Source organism: Linepithema humile, chromosome 5 (assembly GCF_040581485.1).
Source record: "Linepithema humile isolate Giens D197 chromosome 5, Lhum_UNIL_v1.0, whole genome shotgun sequence".
Lineage (NCBI taxonomy): Eukaryota > Metazoa > Arthropoda > Insecta > Hymenoptera > Formicidae > Linepithema > Linepithema humile.
In genome coordinates, this window is record NC_090132.1 from 9049852 (window position 1) to 9076418 (window position 26567).

The window sequence follows — 26567 nt, forward strand, 5'->3', positions numbered from 1 at the left end:
TTTCATAATTTAATTCCATTTTATAACAAGTGAACTACACAATAAAATCTCTGGAATAAAATTTCCATATCATTTTGCTGACATGTAAAATTTATTGCCTTTGCCATGCCTCCGTTAAAAACGTATTTTTTTTTTTTTTTTCTTTCCAAACCAACCGTTGATAAATAATAACGTAGAACTTTCCGTCGCGCGTAATATTCGTTTCTATCAAGGCGAGCTTTAAAGATTTTTACCCGGGCACGGAAATTCACACGCAAGGGGATTGAGTTTCCGAGCTATCTTATCCCTTTGCCGTTTCCGTCTCGTCGCGAGAGATCTTCGACGATCGCACAGCCGTTCTCGCGTGACTCACGCCGACGGCGCGGAGGTGAGGGTGCAACCCGGTCGCCCCCTACGAAAACAGCGCGCGCTACTTCGACGCCCGATATTTCGACTCTCTATCTGCGCCCCCACAAGGGGGTTGCGTGGGATTAGAAATACCCTCACGGCCCCGGCATGCATTATAGATGCTCGCGCCTTAGATTAGAGGAGGCGGCGGCGGTGGGCGTGCGGCGCGCCGCCCGGCAAAAATAGTCCACTCGTAAAGGCAATAGCTTTTACGTTCCACGGCTGTGTATTTTAAGCGGGCCGATACGATGCATGCACGGGATAACGGTGTCGTTTCTGACGTTTCCCCCAAACGTGACGAAATTAAAATTATTATCACATTACGTCGCGCCTGTATATAACAACGATATCATTTAAAGATCATATTTTACGGCGAACAAAAAAAATCTTCTATTTTATTTCGTCAATTTTTCACAGTCTTTTATTATTTAGTCATTTTTGTGAGTCGCAGATATGATTTATAACGTGTATCATTTATAGTTTTATCAATATTAGTTTGCGCGATAAGAAGTTGTGTGTGTTTAGGAGAGAGCACAGATAAATGATATCTTGTATAAATTTTATCAAAGAAACTCAGATCTCTTTTGGGATATAAATATTTTTTCATCGATTAATGACAAATGGAAATATCTTGTTATTGAGGCGCCAGCTGTCTAACGTAATTTATGGAAGTACTCGGAATATGGAATAATATATCACTGGTATGCGCGATTTTGACATATCAAAATAAAGTAAAAAAAAAAATTTAGAGATAATTATTCCGATATATTATTATATTAGTAAAGGAGTCATGCATATCATCGTTATAATATGCGTCAAGTTATAAAATTTTACATATATTATACACAATAATCGTTTTTTTTCAACTTGCCTTAATTATACTTGTCGCGTTGCACGTTGTTAACAGTCAGTTGCATCAGCGTAGCAATTAACAGAATTTTCTATCTATAGCACAATCATAAAGAGATTAGTAACTACAGTTAGCTGCAGAGGCTTTTGATGTAACTGACCCGAGGCGTTACTGTATTACGCAAAAGGTTATACAGCAACATATTACCTTCGCATATGATATCTGGTTTAAATAACCAGATATTTGAACCTAATAAGTACTAAATTAAAAAATGTGAACTTTTATCCACAAGTTATTCTAATTGTATTCACATAATGGCAAATTTCTAATTACGCAAATGCAATAGCCAGCAAATTAATACGAATATAATTTTTACGTTAACAAAAGATGAAAAGACAAAAGTTCTTTATGTTTAAATTAATTTTATTTGTTATTTGAAAAAATGCACTTTTCCTTTGTTAATATTTTATATTTATAATGAATATTTTTTAATAATGCAAAACTATACAAAAGCTTATATATTCTGAAACGCGGAATGTTTTAATTCAATTTCTGTTATCATATTTTTCTAGAAGCTTCAAAGACGGAAAGACAGCATTGTTGAGAAAAATAGTTTTACTTAAAAAACAAAAAACTACTTTTAAAGTATTCGCAACATCAAAATTCTTCTTCGCCAAATCTTTATTTTCCATCTTTTGTAAATTCTAAAATATGCGCAGTCATGGAAATTGGAATAAAAGTATCTGCATAATATGTTATAAAATTGTTTATTAGTGGTTAAGAAAACAAGGAGAAAAACGTATCGGTCAAACACATTTTAAGACCACACTATGCTGAATTATGAAGGAAGAGATATTAAGAGAGTGTATCAAGAGATAGCTATTTGCACTTCTCGGTTATTAAGATGTTGCAGCCGGAACGGCGCATGGACGTATACATTAATAGCCATCCATTTGCGGTGAGCAATTATAAAGACGTGGCGTCTAACGGGCTATAGAAGGAAGAACAAGGAAAAAAGAACGAAGGAAGAAGCTTGTTAAACACTTTGAGTCTATATCATCTCTATATGGCGTGTGTATAGAGCGTGAAATCCTAACAAGCGACCATCATCAAACAATGGAAAACTAGAACGAGAAGAGAACGTATTTTAGCACTATCAAAATCTTTTAACTGTTTCACTATCACAATAAGCCGGGCACTCAAATATCTCACACAAATATTTTAGAATAAGAAATTTACACGGGCACTCCAATATGCAGCCAAAATATAAATATCAAAAAACGATAATAATTTCATGCTTGGCAAAAAAATTGTTGTTGATCAAAACCTTTTAAGAATATTGATCTGAGAAATTGTGCTACTTTTCTAGAGTTTCGCACAGCTGCTAACTAGGACAACAATTATTTTAGAAGTTGCACGAGTGAAGCATGAATTCAGATATATTTGCGTTTATGTTAAAGGCCTTTGCAATTAAATTTTGCTGGTCATAATTTAAATATACATCATATAATGATAATACGCATTTAAGAGTGGAGGAAGGAGGGAATTTTATGTTAATAAAAATAAAACGTGGAGTCCCCGCGCGATAAGTTTTACTGTAAGTGCCATTAAAAATTCTAGCCGCGCCACCGCGGCGAACAGGAATTCCCATTTCGCGCGACGATAAGGCGAGAGCACTTTCTAAATCCCGCGTCCTGTCTCCGCGGCCGACGCTGATAATAACAATAATGGATGCCCTCATCTGCAATTACAATAAGCAGTTAGCGGACTATAAATCACAAAGTGGTCCGCCCGCGATGAAATCTTTCTTTCCGCACGTACCGTCGCGGGATAAGGAAACTTCTTTCCCATCCCGGCAATTCCGGGGCTCGTCCACTTATTCCGGAAGTTAACGGCGTGCGGGGGTTGCAACCCGGCGACCGGCTATTTAATTAGCAACGTCTCGCCGCAACGCGAGTAAAGAATCCCCATCGCAAATGACGATTCATCTTCCAACTAATGCACAAGACGAATCCCGATAATTAGTTTTCATAATAAGAGGGCGGGGCGAGGGAGGGAGAAAAAAGAGCCGGGCTGAAAAACAATACGACCGAAGAAGCAGAAGCCGCCCACGCTTCGCCAAACTTTACGACAAGTACAGCTGCGGTCGCACGACCACACAGCTATAATTTCATAAATAAATCGATACTGATTATAAATGTACTTATCAAGTAATATTTTTGCAAACTTTGTGTAGCTCCGTCGCTTTTAAGATTTTTATTTGACAGAATAATCGTACAGAATTATAATACATTAATATTAAATTTAAAAGAAGTGTTTTCTAAGACGGGAAACAATTATTAAGATTTATTAATTATTAAGATATACTCTGAATAGGAAACATAATTTGCAAGTATTAATGCAGCTATTTTTGGTTATTAAGACAAGTTATTAGAGAAGATTTTCATTTAGAGACTTGCTTCTTGATTATAAGAATAAAAGAAATTTACTCTCACTAGTCAATTATTATTATTTAATAGGTTTTTAATAGGTTTATTTTAATAGGTTTTTAATAGGAATTTTAATACGTTTAATTTATCAAATTCCATTTTTCTTGTAAATTTTTCTAAATATATGATTTATCTGAAACTGTAACTGGATGTCCATCTAGAAGCGAAAGTATAGTACTAAGAGTGCTCGTAGTATAGCAGGCTCGTTCGAGCCTATGTGAAATCGTCATACGGTTCAAGAACTTAAATTCTCTGCCTTTACCGCAAGATGGACGTACCATCACGTTTCCCATGCTTGATGGGATGATACAACGAGTTGCTGTTTAACAGAGAGTCGTGCAAACATTAATTTATTACTTTTTATTAATTTTATATCTTTATTCCGATGGCGAACGGTACTTTCAAATGACTCATAAGTTAACATTTCTAAGCAATGCAACACTAAAAATATTTTTAACGCCATCAGTTGTTATCAAAATTTATTGTTATTTGTATGCTTAAAAAAAATCATAACAAAGAGATAAAAATTTAACAAAGAAGTCGAGAGAATTAGTTGAAATAAATCGAAATTGTATTGTAAAAATCAATTTATTAAATTTTTTTTTTACAAGAAAATATCAATTTTTATTAAGTAATTATAGTATAAAAATTAATTTACATATTTATGAACGTTAATGGATAACAAAATAGGTATCGTAAGCTCGAGTTATGCTTATTACATAAGACAATAATGTAGGAGCTTCTTTCTTAAGCGTGGTTAAAATTTTAATTGACAACAAGGAAGAGATTAATATTACACGATTAACAAATATATACTATTCTTCTAAATTATTGCAAACAACATTTTTCTACGCATAATCGATGGTGCGGATGTTATATCCTACTCCTAAATAAATGTATGACTGCTACTCAATTGTGCGAATAATTAGAAAGGATAATATAAGGTATAGCACCTGTGCATTTCGATGATTACGACTTGAAAATGTAAAAACTCCGAGAAAAAAAAACACATTTTTCCGATTAAAAGGTAGATTAAAAAAATGCCTGCGCAAAACACATTTCAACGGAAATCAAAGAGCGAATTGTTGTGGGTGTGTGGGTGGAAGGCGGGGCAGACAGTCCCTCGACGAAATACGATTTCCTTGTCGATAATGATATTTTCAGGCCGTAATGATCGTATACGTACATTATATACAGAGAGAAGCATCTTCGTACATAAAATATATTATATCTGCTTACATTATCCGGCCTATATGCGTCACGCATGACGTAATGCGGATCCGCGATTGGGAAGGTATATTAATAATGAAAATAATGTAATATGAAAATAATGTATCTATTATAATATTAGCGATAAATATAGATCTCTCGGTGAAAGTAAAGCTTCGGAGGTGAAGTTGTTGCGATGGAATCGCGGATCGCAATAATTTATTTGATATACGTTAGGTAAGAAGCGCGGGAAGATCATTATACGGAAATACTAACTTGCTAGATGATGATACAAGCGTGACCGTTTCGAGCACGTTCCTAGCGGGTGCTCGGAAAATTAAATCACCCGCTTGAACACGAAACGTACCTGAAACTCACGGCCACTTCCAGAAGGTATTCCTCCCGCGACGAGGATATTGCGTAATTAATTTTACATTAATGTTTTTCTCCAAGTCGTAAACCTATTGTTAGACTCGAGGTAGCGTGTCAGCTCGGAATTGCGTGCCGCGTCATCTAATCTGCGCGACTGAAAAGTAGTTCTTAAGGAATGACATAAAGCGCCCACAGCTTTCACCATTGTCATTTTGCCCCCGCCGCCGCCGTCGTCGCTCTCTTTTCTTTCATGACTGAGTGTCGATAGTTCATCAGCGAATAAAGACCGATTGCACTTCCGGAAACACTTCTAGAACGAGAAATATCGGCGTCGTTTTGTAAGGCCGGGATAAGTTGTTCGGTGGAACGAGCGAAATTCACGCAATCGTCGGCGTGAAACTTTTGACGTTGTCTCCGCCGCGATAACGCTCGCTGTCCCTGCAAATATTTTAACGTCCCCGACCACAAAAGAACTGCATTCCTCACCGACTTCGTCATTCGTCTTAACGAATGCCGAAACTCCGGCTTGAAACTCCTTATAACGATTGCCGTGCGCGCAAACTGGTAGAAGTTTTCCGGATAAAGTCGAAACTATGCCTCAAGAGCGCGAGCGTGCTCTCAATTCCTCTTGCTGGAGTTGATGAGATATTTGCAGCAGTGCGTGAGCAGATGCTTCTCGCCGGTGACGTCATGCTGCGCGGTCGGCGAAGCCGTCGATTCTCTCGTGTAGACGTCCAGACCGTACTGGCCCTCCTCGGGGAAGCTTATGGAGAAAGTCACCACATCGTCGTCGGCGATGGAATGCGTCACGTACTTGGAGAGACGTTTCTCCTCGATGCCGTTCTTGTGCAGGGTCGCCATGAAGTCCGTCAAGGGCCTCGACATGCGAAATTGAATCTCGAGCTCGCGCCCGGCGAACACCAGAGCTTCCTAAAATCGATAGATCGCGCGATTACGAGCCGCTCTCCTGCATGCACCCGATAAGATCGAAAGATTCTTGTCTTGGCAATTTTCCTGAACTGAATGAATTACTCTTCCTTTTTTCGATCTAATACTTTTCCCGAAAAAGAGTGTAGAAACGAGAAGAAAAAATGTTTGTGCAACAAATTGAATTCAGGCATTACATAATTATTTCGCTTTAGTGTGCATTGCAGAAATATTCGTTCAGCTCTTTTAATTTTTGAGAGATATTATTTCTTCACAAAAATATCGTTATTAAAATTCAAAACTTCATTCAATCGTTAATTTATGCAATACTCAAAAGATAGAAATCCGAATGCATTTCTGAACCACTATATTCCGCACTGGTATTCGATCTTGTCTTTTGCTCTGAACTAATTGTAAGCAGATCGATTTAACCGGTTGACCTACCTGATGAGTGATGGGTATAAGCCCGAATAGCCTGGTGGCTTTAGTGGGGCCCCATTCGCCGCTGGCGCAATCCGGCAATGGTACCATCACCGTCTGCAGTTCTTCACACGCGATTTTGAATTTGCAGACGCTCTTGAACTTCATCGGCTCGCCGGTCAAGTACTCCTTCGGCGTCACCGCGTTAGCGAATATATCCAAGAGAAAAGCACCGGAACACGGCGCGTGAACTCGGAATGCAACTATATTCCCCACAACAGACTGTAAATTGAATTTATCAGGATTTATTCAAACCGCAAAGAGCCATATATCTTGCTATTTTATTGCAGATTTATGTTAAAGTCATAATATATTTTTATTACACCGTACAGAAGTGTGACATAATGTAAAAATAACGACAAAGAAATTCAATTATGACAATATTAAAATATGTGATCAAAATTTCACAACTATTGTAAAATTTACGTGATCAAAAACTGATTTCCTTCTTATAATTTTCAAATGAAGTCCTCAAATCTTAAAACGGCTTATTGGATCATTGATATTCAAGATTTCAGGAATACATGAACTGTTTAATAAAACTTTCCTGGCGTTTAAACACCGAAACGATGCCGTTTAAATCGCTTGAGATAAATGATCGCGCGGGTACGGTAGAGTCGCTATCAATTTACCTGCATGACAAAACGCTTGAGCGACACGCCGTCGTAGCCGTCGCCGTCATTGTCGTAAAACTTGAGATTGTAATGAAAGATAAGGGATGATTGCATATGCGCCGGCATCGCTATCCTCACGGTCGCAGCGCCGGTGGAATCCGTGTACATAACGGCATTCGTATTCGTATCCGGAAAGTAAAGGCCGTACCTGTAGCAGACGCAGAATTTATCCGAACGGTATTCTCCCCGTGCAACTTATGGTCATTGTTAATAGACCAACGCGTGCTCGCGCGCGCAATCGCCACGCTTGCGAGATCATCGGTTTAATTGCGTATTCTAACGGCTCTTGCGCGTTCACTTCAATGGAAAGGATTTTACATGATTAACACGTTGTATATATTTGATGTTATTGCTGCCTGCGTTTGTTAAGTCTAAATCTGAGCTAACAATGAAAGAGCGCATAATTAACACGACACTAGATAATATATAAATTCCGTTACGTGAAAGGCCGAAACATAAATTGTGCAGCAATTAATTTCGCGCGACAATGGTTCCACATTTCTCTTTGATAAAAAAAAAAAAAAAAAAAAAAATAAAAGTATTTTTTTTACCTGAAGAATAGAGACCGCACGAAAGGCAGTTCCTCGAAGTCTTTAAGTGAAATCGGCTGTTTGAGCAATTGCCACTCCTCTTGCAGGGGGAAGAATTCGTATATGAATTCCCGTGGATCCGTCAGGAAATAATGATCGTCGTACTCGTACCTAAGTGAAACATTCTCGTGATCCGGCTGATCGTTTTATTTGTCGCGTGGTGAGCACGAAACACTGTAATCACGAAATGGATCACGGCAAATTTCGGGTTCGTCGTACCTGAGACTGTCGTTCTTGGCTTTCGCTTGGCCGGGCCGGGGGACCTCTTTGGCATTGACGAGATGTCGCGCCCCCCAATTACACTGGACGAACCGCCACGCACCTGCCACGTACACGGCGTTCCAGCTGTTCCGGAATCGGTTGTCCTCGAAGCAAACGCCGGGCTGGTAGCCCGCCGACTTGCTGTAACCCTTGATGACGACGCAGTGCAGGCCGGCGTAACTGTATTCGAACATTTCGCCGCAATTTAGAGATCGAATCCGCTTTTCACGGGTGTAAAATATGTAAATGAATATCGAACATCGATTCCCCTATAAACTTTACCGCGCGCTTTTTACGCGCTCTTCCGCGCTTTTATACGAGTTACGCGAGAACTGGCGCAATAAGTCAGTAAAAATGAAACGTTCACGTATATCAGCCCTCCCCCACGTACGATTACGCCGGTGTGATAAAATATTTTCGATTTTTTTCCCCTCTTTATAGAGCACTTTACTTACTCCTTAATAAAAATCTTTATTTTCTCGTAAAACGAAAAAAATAATGGATGGAATGGAAATTGTTTATACGGGTTTATTTTCGTACTTTACGATGCCATTTGTGACACATTGTTACCTGCACAATCGTTTGAACAGTACGTGGTAACTTTCCGTGCCGTGTTTGATGCCCCTCAGCAGACCCATGGGAGTGTCACCTCGTAAGTTCTCATCGAACTGCATAGTGTTGAGGTTCTTCACGGTGATCCATCGGAATATTGTCCTCGCCTTTTCTATATCGGATCCGCATCTGCTCACCAACTGTCGCACCAAGTCCGTGAACGTTTTTTGATCTTCTTGAGCTACCTAAGAGCAACATCGGTATCGTAAATCAGTTGAATATCAGCGAACCGTGTCTTATGCAAACGGCGTTGCGATAAAATATGGATATTGCCTGGCTCTTGGCTCGCTTTTGTAAATCCCCAGCTGATTTCTCAATAACCATCGGAAATTCGATCGCGAGAAAGGAAAAAAAAAAACTAAAAATATTAACTTATTGATTGAGCAAGCTGAACTCGCTCGTTTCTTCAAGCCCGTGTGATTAAACTGGAATAAACAAACTTGCAAAATGGACTGCCGTAAAGAAAAAGCAATAAGGCGAGGATAGCGTCGCCGAACTATTCGCGACAGACCGAAATCTCGTTTCGGCGGCGAGGATGACTCGCGAGAAGAGGCCAGGCGCCGAAAGAATTTCGAGGTGAGGGCTTACCGAAATAGCTATCTGATCCATGTCAGCGAACTCCAGAGGATCATTGTAGATGTGATACTTGGCGAGGGCCGGGGGCTGCGGGGGTGGCGCGCGCGACGGGTAAGGCAGGGGCGGCGCTTCCTCGGCATAACCGTCTCCCTCGTCAAGGTATAAACTCTCCTGGAGCATGTACTCGCTTCTCGCCTCATTGATCAGCTCCAGCATCTCCGAGCTCTGTTTCTCCACCAGCGCGGCGGTCGCCGCCCTATAAATTGATCAGGAGTAACGAGGGGCTTTGTTGCGCGCGTAAGCCCGGCTTCCTGGTTCGCGTGCGCCCGCTGCACGCGAGCTTGTTTATCGCCCGAAAAAGAAGGAAAAAAAAAAACACGAAGCCGAAACTGCCGTGGCTCGTAACGTGCCGCACGCGTAATTCTTTCGTAAATTCTTTCGCAGCGAAAAAAATGCGTAAAATCGATGCGTAATCTCGCGTGTAACGCAAAGTTCCGTTTTAGATTGTCGACTTTTAATTGCATAATAAACCCGAGATAAACAAATTACAGATCTTACGTGAAAAGTATCGAAACTTGTAGCGCGTGAATGCCGGGACAGCAAAGTGGCTCGGTTTAACTTTAACGAAGTGTTTGCAAAATTTTACTGTTTATTTCAATTTTTGTTTTCTTTCAAGTATACGTTGTCTCAATTATTCAGATCGTCCGTTTATCCAGCTGAGAAGATGAGAGATTTCTATTACTCTTTGTTACGCTCGTAAATTATACATCGTTTAATGCAATGGAGTATGCGTCGCCGTAAGTGTTACCTGTCCAATCTTAGAGCAAGATGTAGTATCGCGTTAATTACATAATAAATACCGTTCGTGCTCCAGCATCTTGCGCGTGAGACTTTCCTTCTTCTTGTCCCTGCGTAGAGTCATGTTCTTCTCCAAGTCTTCCTTCTCCTGTTGAAATTGTTGGGTTCGAACTCTTCCGCCTTTTTCCCGTTCCCATCTCGCCGACAATTGCTCCAGCTCCTTCTCCCACTCGTCCTTGTTTAAAGATACACCATACGCAATGTATTAATACTTAATTCGTGCAAATTACTCGCAATTTGCAATGTTTAAAGAATTAACTCGCCAAAATGCGAGTAATAAATCACATTGTTTCTGTTGGAATCTACATTCAATTACGTACTCGGAATTCCTCGCGAATTCGTCTGTCTTCTTCCTCGCGGTGGTGCGCAAACTTCCGGTATAAATCATCCTCTTCTTTCCGGTGCTTCATCTCGAGACGCGTCTGCTCGTCGCGGTCCTAATGGTAACAGCAAAAACACAAATTAAATGCTCGATTCGTAGAATTTATATTTAACTTACAGTTAACAATGATTTGCATAATTAATTGAGAGAAGTGTCATAATTGTGGAAGAAAATATCGCGACGATACAATTGCAGTATAATATTCAAAATAAATAGGTATATAACGGCATGGTGTGTATTAATTTTCACGCGATCAATACTTAAATATAGCCGCAGGAATTTAAATTTTATACCTCGAGCGATCATTATTCAGCACGTAATTTTGAAAAAGCAAACATGCGACCGCTACGTTACTAATTAAGGTTTAACGTGTCGTTACATGTCAGGAAGCATTCCACTAATCGTAAAGAGGCGGAGTTCGTGGATACGGTCGGACGCAATGAAACGTTTCTATTTCTTAAAACGCCCGCAGCATTGGCCTTAGAGGTAGGTACTCCACTTTTTGTATAATTTACTTTCACGTCGCGTTTCTGCTTTCATTCGCTTCCAGAAGAGTCTCCTCAAGGGTACGACAACTCGTCGCACGTCGACAAAAGTGAACTAATCCTTTTCCGGTGTATTTTTTAAAAAATGATACGCTGCGTCGCGCACGATTCTTTTCGCTCGTGTAGCCGCTACCGGAAATAAATAGAAATACGAACGGGAATGTTATCGGTGAAGTAAACAACGGCTTTTCTTTGAGATTAAGCGACGGGATTTCTTCAGTGCAATTTCTTCCGATATAATTTCAAAGCAAAGGTTTGCCGCGTATGAATAATTGAAATACAATTCTCCAAAAGGACTGATAAATCTTCGTGACATCTATTTATGAAAATTTTACAGTCAGCGACACGTTACATAATTTTTCTCGCATTCGTGCTGATGTAAGGACGCTAGCGAAACCCACGCCGCAGTTATGTCATAATAATATAAGTACCTGATTTAAATTAAACGACTAAGACTTAACGAGGAAGAGTGATAAAACAGAAATAGTATATTTTTTTGTATTTATAGAAAAAAAATTATTTTTTGTCAAACGTAATTTAAAAATATTTAGGCAATTTTATTAATAATAGATTTGACGCTAATTTCACGAAGGAAAAGCTGTTAAAAGGGGATTAAGTGAGCAAAATTGCGCAAGACCTTCATATAATTTTTATCATGAGAAGAACTGCTTGTGACATCTTTCAGAATGACCAACGAAACTCCGGAGTGCAACCTGACGTAATTCAAGGCTAGTTTTCTTTTATCGTATTTTAGGCTTTTCACCGAGCCACATTACGTTAGAAACAGATGGAAGTTGCACCCACGTAATATGATTTTAAGATAAACCGGCGCGCGGAACGCGGAGATGAATTTTCCCAGATACGTGTACACGGAGATATTTTGATCTGTTGAGAGAGATCTGCTTGCCGTTTACAGTTTATTCCTGGAAATGGGACAACGGCCTTTAATGGATTAATTTTCCCTAAGCGTTTACGCGCGGAGGCGCGTGAGAGACGGCGGCGCGATACACGCGCGTACACGCGCTCTATCCCCGCCGGCTCTTTCCGCGGCCCGGCAACGATTCTCTAATTAGCCATCAAGTGCAGAAGTACCGCAAGCGGAAATAATTCTGCCGCCTCCCCCTTTCCCTCCCATGCCCGCCTCCTCGCCCGCTACAAATGTAAAGCTTTCCTTCGCGTGCACACGGCGCGCACGTCCTGCCCGCCCGGCGGTTTCGCGCACGAGGGAAATAAGACGACAGTGTATACGCGTTCTTCCGCGGTAACGATTTGAATAATCATGAACGACAACGTGCAGCAGCATTGTTTCTGCATCCTAAAGAGTCGCGAGTGCGCGCGCGACAGCAGGGAAGTTAATTTGCTCCGAGGAGCCTTTACAAAGGCGCAAAGTTTCATGCGACGCGCTTTTGTTCGACCGCTTTTTGATAACTTTTAGTTTTCTCTGCTCAGCATCTCAATAATTAAATTTCGCATTAGATTATTGCGCAATCGAAGAAGCTTGAAATTAATTTTTCTAAGATCTCTAGTTTGAAATTATATTGCGAGCAATTTTTGGAACCAATTACAAACGGCCTCTTAAATCCTCGCTTAAATCCTTTTCGCTTTGAATTAATAATCAAACGCATATATCTATTCTGGATCTCGATCATTCCGCACCCCGGCATTATCGCGTGACTTTTATTTGTATGTTAGTTATTTGTCCGACTCGAAAGAGGCTCACGACATATCAGAGTAATTTCGCTCATTCGATCACAGTCACGTGCAGCGGTCTGTTATGCGTCCCCGTCGTTCCCGAGATTCCCGGGGCCCGCTGTTCCGCCAATTAAACGTAATGCCGGTGATTGTCGCAATGCCGGCGTGAGAAGGAGACTATCTACCGCCACGTAGCGATTATCTGATCATCGGCGCGTGTGGGCCGAGCGGAGTTCGTTCGGACTATGTCGCCGACAGTATGCGAGCGCGTAGGAAGAGATACCCCTCCCCCCCTTCCCCCCCCCTTGTGTACGACGATACGGAAAACCGCATAAATCACAGCGGTGATTATTCCGCCGGCGGGAGAAAAATCGCGATTGTCTCTCGCGCGCGGCTTAACGAACCCTCCCCGTGCTACCGCGCGAATTGTCATTCGACCGCCTCGCATAAATTTTCGTAGGACGAGAAGGGCGGGCGAAACCCGCCGTGTCCCCCCCCCCCCCCGTCCCGCTTCCCGCGTGCCCACACGCCGCTTTCGTAACGCCAAACATAGACCGGCGGATGTGTCCCGCGAGATAACTATAAATAAGGATCGATCTCGCACGAGACGGCGGCGATCGCTCCGGCCGGTGCGAAAGCGCATTGGGAGAAAACGCGGCCGATAGTGGAGCGACTAGCGGCTCGGCCTTATTACTCGGCGCGCGGATGGGAAAAGCGGTAATCTCATTTTCATGTAAAGTCCGTTCTCGCGACGGTTCGCCGCATTCCTGCCTCGCGCCAGTCGGACGATTATTCGCGTATGAGAGTCACGCGGCGGCGCGGAATGTATGCCGGATCGCATTCCCCCGCGATCGGAAATTCGGAAATCCGCGGTTGGAAATCTTGTGGTTTCGCCGGATCGACGTATTGCGCAAGGAAATACCGAGGTTAAAGTTTAGTCTATCACGAGATATTCGTTCTCGAGAGCGTTCAATTTCCCCGCGCTCAATAAATTAACGATAACCTACATTTTCTTTTTTAATGTATTAACAATTTACTTGAGATATAAATGTGATTAATCTGTTGTTATTTTATTCTGTTTAGATTTCTTTTAGAATGCTTACGGATTAGTCTTATAAATATCAATTACTTGTTTACCTAACTTATTTCTTTAAAAGCAAAATTTAGAAACAAATCAAATTAAATTAATATTAATGCGAATCGACCGAGCGAAAGAAACCTGGCCGGTGGTTTTTGGCGCAAGTTTTGCAAGAATCCAGAAGAGCTGTTGTATCCACACGCCATTGATCTGGATTTTATTACTGCGGAAGTAGAGCCAGAGCAGCCCATTGTGCGTATTTTCGCTCATACACACAATGCACTCTCCCTTCCCCCTTCTTTCCTCCGGTTTCAGGAAGAAGCTAATAACCAGCGGGTTGCATACGCGCGCAAAAAAAAAGTCAATTACCACCTCGCCATTGTTATCGCTTCCCTGCGCGCTCGGAAATTATCATTGCTAATTCGTGTTATTAATTAACGATTATTTTCACAAGTCCTTCCCCAGCGTGCCGCCGAAGGCTGGCAGAGGAACGCGAAAGCGGTTGTTGCACCTGCACGGCGCAACCGATCCCTATATCGGTGCGCCGGTCGGTGTCTCTCTCTCGTTTGCTCAAGTCGCGATCTCCATAGGAGAAAACAATTTTTCCGGTTCTTCAGGAAATTGCGTGTCCGCGCAACATCCGCGAGCGGGTTGGTCGGCCGGCCGACGCCGCACGCGCGTCGGAATAGTAACACTCTCGTCCTTATACGGCGACGACCGTGACGAGAGAGCGATTACATCAACCGCGGCCGGCCGGAATGACTCACCAGATAATAATCGATGGGTTTCTCGCGGGCCTTGCTGTAGCCCTTCTGGAGCTCGGTCTGCTTGAGTGCATGGGCGATGTGTAGGGCGCTCGCGTCGAACCTGCCATACTGATAGCTGCCATCGGCCGAATAATTGTGATTGTACGGCGAGGATGCGCCGCCGGTGCCGCCGTGGATGCCATCGCGCTGGGACGACGAGTTTGTCGCCGGCGGCGAGCCGTGCCCGTTCAAGTGCCTGGCATAATTAGGCGAGTCTACATTATCGTAACTGCAACAGAAGCATGCACACGGGTCTTCAGGGGGGTTGCGAGGGGTTCGCCGGGCGGGACCGCCGCGGTGATGAGGTCTCCGCTGCGGGGATTGAGAAGCGACAACGCATTAACTCTTCCACTGTTGAGGATAATGAGATTAGCCCCCGGGCTGGCCGTCTCTCTCTCTCTCTCTCTCTTTCTCTCTCTCTCTCTCTCTCTCTCTCTCTCTCGTGAATAAACTTGGAAATTTTACAATTAAATTTGTTTTTTTTTCAGTATGTCAAAAATTCTATTGTATATTCAATGTATACAGTATACTCTCTCTCTCTCTCTCTCTCTCTCTCTCTCTCTCTCTCTCTCTCTCTCTCTCTCTCTCTCTTCTCTCTTCTCTCTCTCTGTTCTACATTCTATATTCAGTATGTCAAAATATTAAATATTATTGCGGAAGTAGAAATTTCGTGTACGATGCGGACGTTAAACGGTGAAACAATGCAGTGAGCGATGTTAGTGCGGTTATCAACGTCAGTGAAATAAAAGCGAACACTCGGAGGTAACGCGGTGTCCTTGATATCGCGAACGTCGCTCGTTACACGACACGATGCTGGAAAAGAATCCGGGTCGATGCCGACGCCGTGGATTACGTTAACCCACATATCCGCAACAATCGTCACCTCCCCCTTCTTCCCGCGCCGCAAGCTTGACCCATAATTCCGGATAACTATATAGACACAATTACCGCGTCGCGTTGCAATTAGCGGTTAAGTTCAACGAGTCGCAATAAAAATCTCACCTCGGGCGCGATAGCCGTTTCTGTGAGAATTTAGTGTATCGTTTAAATGAATGTGTTACACCTCTCACTCGTTCTCCTGGGTTCATTCACTCGCGCGACGGAGCCTACGCTCTTTTCTCTCTCCTTCCTTTCCACTCTCCCTTCCCCTCTTCCACTCCTTGCAGCGCGCGCGTGATCATTGAGTGCTCACAAAAGGTAGACAGAAGAAACGGTAACGAACTTATTAAACCAACAGATCGATAATCACCAATCCTAAAGAAGATCGCGAGCAAAACCTTTTTAAGAATATAAAAGATTGTAAGATTAAGAGAAATCAAGACACGTATGTAACAATAACAGGAACTGAATCGATTGCCTTCTGTCTGCAAAGCAACATGCGTATACCGACGTTTATTGTAAAGTAATCGGAAAAAAATCTTCGCAAGATTTCTAGAAATGTAAATTCAATGAATTATTAAAATATAATTAAATATATAATTTACATTAACGCATTATTAGCGCAACGAACACAATTAACCCCGAAAAAGCCAAAAAGTTTTTGAAAGTTGAGTAACTAGGTCCCGAAAGAAAGCCACGAGGAACTTGTCGCCGACGAGGAACTTTTCGCGTAACGCATACGCGCGCATGTAGGCGCGAGCGTACGACTTTTGCGGTAGCCATAAAAAGGCATCATACAAAACGCACGGGTGCGTGCGCGACGTTGCATTGAAGAATGCTAAAACGCGCGACAGAACACGATTGAAAGTTCTGATAACTCCAAGAGAGACTAGCGATGTACAATCGCGACTATCTTTACGTAACGCGAATATGTGCGCTCGCGGATAAGGCACGCGTCGTGCGAGAGCGGGACGTGTGTTAAGGCATTGAGATTTACGTCCCAAGACGATGAGAGTGCAATGAATTTTTTGCAACACACTCTACGATGTTTACTTAATCGAGTTATCGAACCTCGCAATCACGATTTCTTAATTTTGTGCTGATACCCGGAGATCAGATCGAATTCAATGATAACGCAGCGAATGTATAAACCTTTTCAATTGGAGAGATTGTTCTGTACGCCATTGATATGATATATTAAGATGTAACTTCTTTTCTTTTTGAAAAATATTTCTAATTTTATATTAACATTATTGGCTTCATATATTGGTTCTGTCGATTCTATAAATATATAGAACTTTGCTTTCGAGCTTTTTATAACAGTAAAATATATATTTTTATTTTTATATCACGAAAATAATTTCCTTTTTGTTTATTGATTCTGGTTTTGTATATTTAATTTTACAGACCAGTTGCAGTTGTATAAAAACGTATTGCTCGAACATTCTAGACTTCGTCAGATTAAAGGAAACGTAATCTTATTACATAACGCGGATGAATGAGGGGTATCTAGTACAGCAAAAGTCCATGATGACATAGAGCGAAGGAATGTATTATACGTGAGTAATAATTTCCGTGAAATCGCGCTCGTCAGGCAATTGATTTATTCGAGCAGAATTCCTTTAAAGTTAAAAAAAAAATAAGTCAATTTTCTTGTAGTTTTACATAAATGAATAACTTTTTTGCAAAAAACATTTACATATCTATATTTATAAAAAATTTATATGTTCAATATAATAATTTTCAGCAAACTATGCACGAATGATCAGTATTTACAGATTACAAGACAAAATTGATTACCTTTAATTAATTTGCCATTTATTTTAAAACACACAACATTCAAATATGCTGTACTATTTCTAAAATTTTTGATTATTGATTCTATACAACGTAATTTTATAAGATATTATTGTTATTGCTTATATGAAATATAGAAAAGAAAAACAGCTGTTATCAAGACTGCGTAGAGAAATTATTCAAATGAAGCGTGTTGGTTACACTTGTATGTATTTTCACGAAACTTGATTTCGAGACATCAGGCAATTATTTCCAGCAGCGTTCGATCTCGATTGGCAGTAAAGGAAAGTAGAGAAATTAGACATAAGTTCCATCGAGCGTGCCCTCGGTGTATCCTTAGCGTTCAAAACGCTGACATTACAATTGTGTTCGTCATACATTTGTGTTTTTTTGCGCGAAAGAAAGTTTAACAAGAAAAAGAGATATATACGTGAAACATTGAGCCGAGAATGATGGCCCAGATTGTGTTTTCTAAACGATAAAGTTAAGATACTGTGATGCAAAAATGTAGCACACATATTATAGAACAACCATATAAAAAAATTGGGATGAAGAACCTATCCTCACGTCTATGTGTGATGATTCAAATGAGCTCACATGAAAGTATTACGTATTTAAATGTATGCAACATTCTACAAACTCGAACGAGTACTATTTACTAAAAGAAAACACATACTTTTACGTAAGAGGCATTTAAAGACCATTATGCTAACATTTGTTATTATGACTCCAAAATTATTCTTCATATTCTCACGAGGACAATAGCTTTTACGTATACAGTTATGTTATCTTACATTTCAGACGGTAACGGCGATGTTCTAGAGACACGCGTGGCCTCCGACTGAGCTTATTAAAGCATTTAATTTCGTTAATGCCGCGAGTTGAACAACCTAAGCAGCATTTTCATCGTTTCCTCATTGACTCCTCTTTCCACAGATTGAATCGGACAGAAGAGACAAAAAGAAACCGAGATATTTCACCGTACAATAACTATTCAGGGAAAAAAAACAATTATAAATGCATTGAATTTCCGTCCGTATTACGATAAATTCTTAATTATTCGAGACTCGATTAAAGAAACGAGATATGACGAGCTTGACGTCTGCTCACGCAGTGTTATACACGCGACAGGTCTGAAGGGGTTTCAGGCTCGCGATGTGTCACGGGCACTTATGAATTTTTAATATTTAATATTGTTATTGTAGCGCGAGTGTTATGGCTGTATAAATATCTCACGGCTCGTATTACGCACGTTTCACCGTGAAAAGCTAGAAGACGGATTTGCAGATCCCGTGCATGCGAACTGTTCACACTGATGAAAGACAAAGTCACTCACCAGGCTGGATAGAGGCCGCGCGGCGACGCGCCACCCGCCCTGATCTGCTCGTTGACATAGCCGCTTCTGGGTACGTTAAGGGCGCTCCTGATGCCGACGCTGGACCCGTCCAGAGTGCCCGGTCCGGGTTTCGGCACGTGACTGCTGCAGTACACCTCCTTGTCGTTGATCGTGTGCTGATTGTTGTAGTAGGTCTTGAGGGTGAGCTTGGTGCCGCAGATCGCGCACTTGAAGCAGCCCGCGTGGAAAAACGTGAAGTCCTTCAAGGGACCCACCCTGTCGACCTGGTAGACGGTCTGAGCGCACCTCAGACACGTGCTCTCGTAGAAGTTCGGCCGGTACATGATACCCGCCTCTTGAAGGACCACCTTGACTATTCCGCGTTCACCCACAGCACCGAGTCTCCCGCCCGGCTTGTCGTTCTGATCACCGCTCGCTGCAGTCTCGCTCGGCACAGTGTTTCGCTCTCGATGCGTGCGACCTTGGAAATTAAAGGCCTGGATCAGGGAATAGAGAAATTACCTCTCACCGGCTGGGATAAATACAAGGCGACGCCGGCGAGGCGAATAACCGAGCATTAGAGGCTGTTTAGAGATCGGCGCATGACTCTCGCGACGTAAGCGTCTTTTTCTAATTTCTCCTTGATTCGACAGAAAATCGATCCTGTTCCTAATTATGAAATTTGATGCGAACAAAAGTTAATTTCTAACCGTTTGCGCGGTAAATAAATTTGTTCTTGTAAATTCTGCTATTTGCAGGAAAAAAATCACAGAGGAATGTTATTTTCACCGCTATAAAAAGTCGTTAAAACACAGCAAATTTTTATCTATAAAATTTTCGTGGAAATAAAAAATACAGAGATAAAAAGTTTATAAGGATTTTACTTAGCTCCGCAGTTCTCATACTACTTTAAAACCTGTTACTTGCATCTACTTAGAGATACTTTTATAAAGTTTCTTGTACACGTTGAACTTTTATAAAGTTGCACGCGTTTAACAATTCCTTTTCGAACGACGGATATGAATGTACGAGACGCCGAAGCTGGGAATCAAACGCACGTGAAAGAATTATACGTAACAATTAGTTGCAACTGGTAATTATGGCGGTAGACTTCTCAGCAGCGACGGTAACACGCGAGCGTAGTACATTCGCGTTTGTTTTACGCTCCAATTCGACAATGTAGCGAGTTTCTTTCCTGGAGAGCCCGAATCGCGCGCACCGTTATCGCATGCAGCGCTGATACATCGTGAAATTTCTCATTTTATCGGCAATCCGGTTAATTCGCTCTCTTAAATAAATCCTTGGCGCGTCATAAGAGAGTTTTATATAGATAACGTCTATTACGAACTGAAAATGGAGATGCATAAGGCGAGTCTCTGAATCGCCGACAATTTCCTGCGAAATTTTGCAACAAATTATTGCCAATAGCTCTCGGAGTAGGCGACTAAAGAGAGGTAATTTCAACACCTTTAATGACCGCGATATGCCTATAGTAGAAGTCGGCGAGATTTTCCCACGTAGTGTTCGACTGCACTTAATAGAATTTCTACCGCGATTCTCAGTACCAATACTTGAATCCACAGTTAACGTATCATTTCTGTACTTCCTTTCCCATATCAGTTCAGGTAATTGTATACTATCAAGTGCGGTAATACGATTATAAAAAATAGAAAGCTATAAATATACGGTAATGAGTAAAAAACCGACTAATGATTCTAGTGATCCATAATAATCAACATTGTCTGTTTTAAAAGGAAATAATGTTATTACCGAGGAAAAATTCATCTCTTTTCCACGTTATTTACTTCGAAAAGCGTTTCTCAGTTGTCAATTCTCCGCGAAACCAAGCCACGGAAAAACAGTTTAGCTTAGATTAGTTGAACGCACTACTTCTCGCATCTATCTATGTTCGCAATGCTTTCTAAACTCTCATAATGCCGCCAATATCACGGACTGGCAGTCTAATAAACGTCCTTTAAGACTGAGGCTGTACAGACGCCAAATACTTTTTCATTTCTTAACTTTCCCTTGCCAATAAGAAGTGTTTCGAGTGTCAGCGGTACGGAAAAGCTGCTCGACATAAATATTCTCCTTCTTATTGAGAGACATATAAATTTATGTCTCTCGAAACAGAGTAAGAAAATATATCAATACACTATAAAATAAAATTGATAAAACCGTAACACTGCAAAATAAAGTTGAAGAGCAAAAATTAGAAATTTCTCGCGTGATCGATTTCGCGAAACAATTGCAGATTGTTCATAGCGAATTCTTCGCGTATGGCGACTGGAACAATAGCGCTTGCGACATGCTATCAGCGATGCATTCATAAAGCCCAACGCGTGCCTATCCGCTTCTCCTTTTCTTTTCGAATTCGCATTCTCCGATTGTCGAGGTCATTATCCTTTTTTTTTTGCTTTCGTAGCTTTGTAACACTTCGCTGTAACAGTTTTTGTTCGCGACGAAATCGATTCGTGTCCGCCGCGGCGATCGTCGTCATTCCACGATGACGTGCGCCGTGCCAATGGAATGTATCAGAAAGTTCCTCTTCCGAAGAGCGGACACACGCGCGGTGCACACTGCCATATCGGGAGAAAGCATTTTGTGCGTCGGTGCGCGCGTATCGCGGCCCCTCTCATCGCGGGAGAGTATGAGCTAATTCTTTGTAAATGAGGCCACGTTGTGTATGACCCGCTCTCGCCATCGCGGGATAGTTCGATTCCTCACAAAATCGTCGTGAGATGTATCCATAATTACGTTAGAACGAATATTAAACATTTCACAATCGCGCGAGGCATGTGCGAAAAGGCGCACGTACGAAATTATCGTCCATTATTAATACATAGTAAAGTTGCATCAAGTGAAAGTTATGTACAAGATGCACTCAGCTTATCAGGGCTTAGAATCTAAATATATTTCCGCTAGGATGAAGACGATGTTGCAAAGCAGGAAATCGACATTGGTTCATTCATCTGCTTTCATATTTTATTATTTGCGCGCATAATTTTATTTATACACTTGATACGTAAATGGATGCTATTGTTACCATCTGGTTCTACGATATTTCATCGACGAGCTGACGCTTATACTTGCCACTATCGTATGTATAATCCCGCCTATGTCGGTAACTGCCGGCGATGGAACTAATAATGCGTAATATTGATTATGACGTAACTGTGCCCGATAGCGTTAACAACGTCTTGCATCCAGTTACCTGTGTATACACGATACTCGCCGCGCAGGTGTAAGTCCTGTTATCTGCTAATAGAATATGATAAATCGACCCATCGCAGGTCGCCCGCCCGTGCAGAGCCGCGCGGATAGCATAATTTTCGATACGTCATCGCGCAGGGAATATATTTCAATCGGATGATAATTTTCGTAATGGAATATTATCCGATTAATGCGTATCTGCCCGGCCGAGTGCATACGCGCGTTTATAACGGAAATCCTTAACACGTCTCATTAAATCGCACATTTCGCTCCGCGCGCGTGCGACTGGCGAAGCGCGGAAATCATAAAACCCTCATAAATTTCGCCGTCGCGAGCGACTTGTGCGCGAACGAACGCAGGTGCGGACGTTGAATTTTTCGCGCTTCAGAGTTATAATAATAATAATAATGTACACAGAAATTCCAAGCTGCAGTAATTTCAACCAAGAGGTAAGCAAAAAGATGTTAAAGAGAACGTATTTGATTTCAAAAAAAGAAATCCGGAGGAAAATAATTTTGCAGAGCCTACTGACAGCTGAGGAAACCTGAGATTTAAGTCCCATTACTTTCCACTTAGATCCGCCTGACCGACGACGACGCTTTGCGTACGCCGAGAACGGCGAGACTCTCCGTGGAATGCGATCGGGGCGGTACGATTATGGCGAATTGCATAACTCCGGGACGTGGAGCGGGCAGCCGCCGGCAATGCAATGGTCGCGTAATGGAGCGTTGCTCCCTTATAAATCGCACGGTCTTCCGGCGATTCGACGAGAGAGCGCCGCGTCATTTATCGCGGTGCTCGTTATAAAAAGCCCGATGGCGTAATCGCACCTACACGCGCCGCTCGATACGCCCGATCTTTGCGCGCTGATAAATCCGATCGGATACAACGAACCGAAACCGTGGTGAGACGAGACGAGAGACGGCGCAGTGAGTCGCACGAGCGAGAGAATCGAAGAAAGCGGTTTCGGGAGAGTAAAGAGGAAGCGGCGACGTGACGCATCGGAATCGCGTCCCGCGCACGTGAAAATTATTTACGACATTCCTCGCATCGTTTATCGTGCGATAATGCCCATTCGAATACCCGTGTCCCCATTCTGGCCCACCTTCTCCTAGGTATTTACGCCCGCCGCGCCGCGCGCTGGCCCGCCACGAACACGCGCGTCTCGCCGTGCCACGCATGCTGCGAGAGGCACGAGAAACTTTATTATGAGGCAAATCGCGGGGAATGCGGCCGCGACTCTCGATTCGGATATGCGCGCGAATGTTGTTTCGCGAAAACAACAAAGTAACGGGAAACGTCATGCAAATCAGACAAGAAATGTTGCATGGCGTGGCGTTATTAATTCCGTGCCAGTGGCTTTCGCACTCTTCGAAGATTTATGTGCAAGTTTTTTATTTAACAAAGTTTTGTGAGATGATAAAATCTAATAATAAAAATTAAAAAAAACAATAATGCGAAAGAAATATTACAAAGTGTGAATGTCATAACTATGAATGTATTTTACATAGAAATGAAAAAAATTTCTTACGAAACTATTTATGGCGACGATGTTATGTCATTCTAAAGGCCGCCACTAATGTAATGTATAAATTATCTTTCACGATCAAGACATTACGTATCATATTTTACTAATGTTAATTAACCTCAACTATAGTTTGATTAATTAATTAAAAAGACAATTGAATTCTTAATCTCTTAATTTCTTTTTCGACTGTATTCGACCTTTCGATTCCTCGCTGGCGGTATTATTTGTCAAGTGATAAAATAAAATAACGGCGATAATAAACCTTGAAGTATTTCAAACTCGTAGCGCGCATAAACGTCACGATACGTCCATTGACGGTTCATACACACGTGTCCCACAATTTTGGTCTCACGATATTCGCGAGCCGACAGATTCCATATAGCCGTCGAAGATAAATATTGTATAATCGTCGAAACTTAAGAAGATATTATATATGTAGAGAATTTCTCTAATTATTCGCGAAAAAATTTGCGAATATATTTAACTCTCCAAACTCTCATAAAATTTATTAAATATAATAGAATTAAACAAATGGCAAGCATGCTACCATAAAAGGTCTTGGAATTAATACACATGAAAAAATAGATAATTAATCACAGATCACTTGGACAAATATTTCTCCTCGTTTATTTAACACTTGCAAAACTCGTGAATTCGCAGAAAATGGTAATTCCGTGTTTGCAAAAGTGAAACAACGTTGCTTCTCGTAAACGCAAATACATTTATTTATCCGGCCCGATATCACGCGGATACGTACGTCCTCATAATCTTCTCTTCAGCGTCGCCTGCGAGCAGTCTCGACGACTGGTTCCGTGACTGCCAGGCATGTCTCTCTTTCTCTCTCTCGTTCTCTCTCGACTCGTGTGGTCCTCGGAATCGCCCTAGGCACGATCGCTCTGCAGCCAGGTGAAAGATCGCAGGTGACGGCGAGCCTTGAGCACCACGTAACGACCGCGCGCGCGCGGTATCCTCGCGGTCCGCCTCGGTCTTCCAATTATTTCCGTACCACGCATCGAAATCACCAGCGCGCACCTCGCTCCGTTTCGCGGGCCGCGCGCGCACGACACGGATGAGGAGGAACACGAAGGGGAAGTGAAGGAGAGGGAACGAGTTGAATGGGCCACTGAGTCCACCTGCTTCAGCGATCGATCCCGATGTCGATCGGCTCGATGGAGGATCCGCTCGCGACAGATCCGAGACAGATCTGTCTCGCGGACGATCGCGGATGAGTCGCGGCTACTCTCGAGCACTCCCGCGAGCACTCTCGTGGATTATGCACCGACGACCACTTTCGACCTTCCAGCGGGCCGCGCACCAACGTCTCTGACACGCTTTCGGCTGTCTGCCACCTGGAATGAGGTCTCGGCACTAAGCGAGGCGGCCCCGCGAGTCGGATCGGACCTGAATATCGCCACCTGTCTCCGTCGACGTTCCGGGAAGGTCTGAGGTGAGAGGAACGGCCATTTTGAGGCACCACCGATGGATCGTGCAGGTGGCGCTCGCTGGAGAACCGACCTGTGTCCTACCTGCGTCTTACCTGCGTAACGGTCACTCTCTCGCGCGCGCTCACCTGGCGAGGACCCCGGCTACGTCGATGCTGTATTGCGAGACCAGATGGTCTTCCGACTTGCATTTTTTCTTTTCTCTTTGAAAGTAAATAAATGTAAAATATACATTTCCATTTGTTGGACTTGTTGCGGGCAGCGGAAGCCCACTTCCTGCCTCAGCCATAACTATTTAATTGCATTGATTCACTCCAAGAGAATTATTCATTTATGATAAATTCATGGCAGTTTTATGTTACAGCAGATCTTTTCTGTAGGTGCACAGTTGAATGTTTTTTGGACAATATTGTTTATTCAGGATGATGAGCGTACGAGATACATTGGTATGATCGCGGAGTGTCACAATAGTGCGCAAGGAAGTCATCGAGGAACTGTCTTTCTCGACTAGCTCGCCTTGATTCGCTCGACTCGACTCGACTGATTTACATGCTCGGAAATGCACGCATCTCGGCCTCTCAGTTAGCAACAATCAAAAAAATCCTAACGTTCGCAACGGTGTATCGCTTTCTTCTCGGAACTGTTTGTCGCATGGCATTCCGAATGTTCGCAAACGCATACAATTATTTCTCCGAACGCAAAATGCTTATAATATCGACATTAAAAGTGGTCGCGACAATAAAAAGTTTTTAATTTATAAATAAATGCCTAAATAATATAGTGAAAATCTCGTCCCGTGCAATATAGCTATTAAATTCTAATACTTTCGAGAGACACCGAGATAATTCTATCGCTTATTTATTGTGTCTCATAATTATGCTACAAACGCATGTGTAATGACATGGCACAACGATCTGACAGATGTTGAAACAGATCTGTGGATACAAGGATGGATTATGACATATATGGTTAATGAAGCTGCTAACAGAATTCAATACAGCGAACTGCGTTTATTGGCGGCGACAGTTGCAAATCGCGCATTTGCAAAGGTCACTGCTTTGCATCGAGCTCGCATAAAATTTATTCGTCGAGTTGCTCGCTTCGTCGGGATCGCCATTTCTAGGCAGAAAACGCAAGATTGGCGTGTGCCTACGCGCGAATGTTTCACACACGTGGGAAGAGCGATTTATGAGTAATGACGCAATAGAAGGCAACGACAGATTACATATTACTCGAACATTACCCGAAGTTCATATGCTCTGTCACGCTCTATTTAATTCTAACGTTTCACTGCGCCGAGCACATTTCCTGTTTTATAAGAAATGGATAAGCTTAGCATCAGCGGAAAACTAGGCAGCACCCGTGGAATTATGCAGTTCAATAAACTTTATTAATAGAATTATTTCATATCTTATCAGAATGTGATAAATAAACAATACGTTTTTTTCGTGTCACGCCAAATGCAAATGTTTACAGCGATAGCGAGGTGTGCCAACAAATTTACTATGCAAATTTGCGGACTAGACATGAGTAAACTGGTCAGCTTCGGCTAGTGTCAGCATACCGTTAATACCTACGGAATTT

At 42.2% G+C, this 26567-nt stretch overlaps 2 protein-coding genes across 4 annotated transcripts in view; one reads left to right on the plus strand and one right to left on the minus strand.

Moving 5' to 3' along the window:
* Positions 1 to 25056, minus strand: Hil (Hillarin). 3 transcript variants are annotated; one of them, XM_012370111.2, is made up of 12 exons: positions 24299 to 25056; positions 18801 to 19281; positions 14750 to 14984; positions 10606 to 10722; positions 10288 to 10460; positions 9440 to 9683; positions 8810 to 9036; positions 8198 to 8419; positions 7940 to 8089; positions 7347 to 7536; positions 6679 to 6936; positions 1 to 6237 (listed from the first exon to the last, which is right to left on the minus strand). In XM_012370111.2, exons 2-12 carry the CDS (start codon positions 19142 to 19144, stop codon positions 5926 to 5928), a joined length of 2472 nt encoding a protein of 823 aa, XP_012225534.1. In that variant the 5' UTR covers positions 19145 to 19281; positions 24299 to 25056; the 3' UTR covers positions 1 to 5925. The 3 variants fall into 3 exon arrangements, with proteins under 3 accessions (XP_012225534.1, XP_012225532.1, XP_012225533.1); XM_012370109.2 differs by having other exon boundaries at positions 14750 to 15017; XM_012370110.2 differs by having other exon boundaries at positions 14750 to 15017; positions 18801 to 19297.
* LOC105674045 (Linear Ubiquitin E3 ligase) overlaps positions 1 to 26567 on the plus strand; it is a 238462-nt gene that overhangs the window by 189298 nt on the left and 22597 nt on the right. The window lies entirely within an intron of this gene.

Bases quoted from the DNA above. Each gene is read 5' to 3' on its own strand.
- Hil (XM_012370109.2), bottom strand. From the start codon at position 19,144: ATGTACCGGCCGAACTTCTACGAGAGCACGTGTCTGAGGTGCGCTCAG. The intron at 9,037-9,439 runs GTAAGCCCTCAC...TGTTGCTCTTAG, and splicing joins TGGATCAGATAGCTATTTCG to GTAGCTCAAGAAGATCAAAA. The intron at 8,420-8,809 runs GTAACAATGTGT...GTTCGAATACAG, and splicing joins CTGTTCAAACGATTGTGCAG to TTACGCCGGCCTGCACTGCG.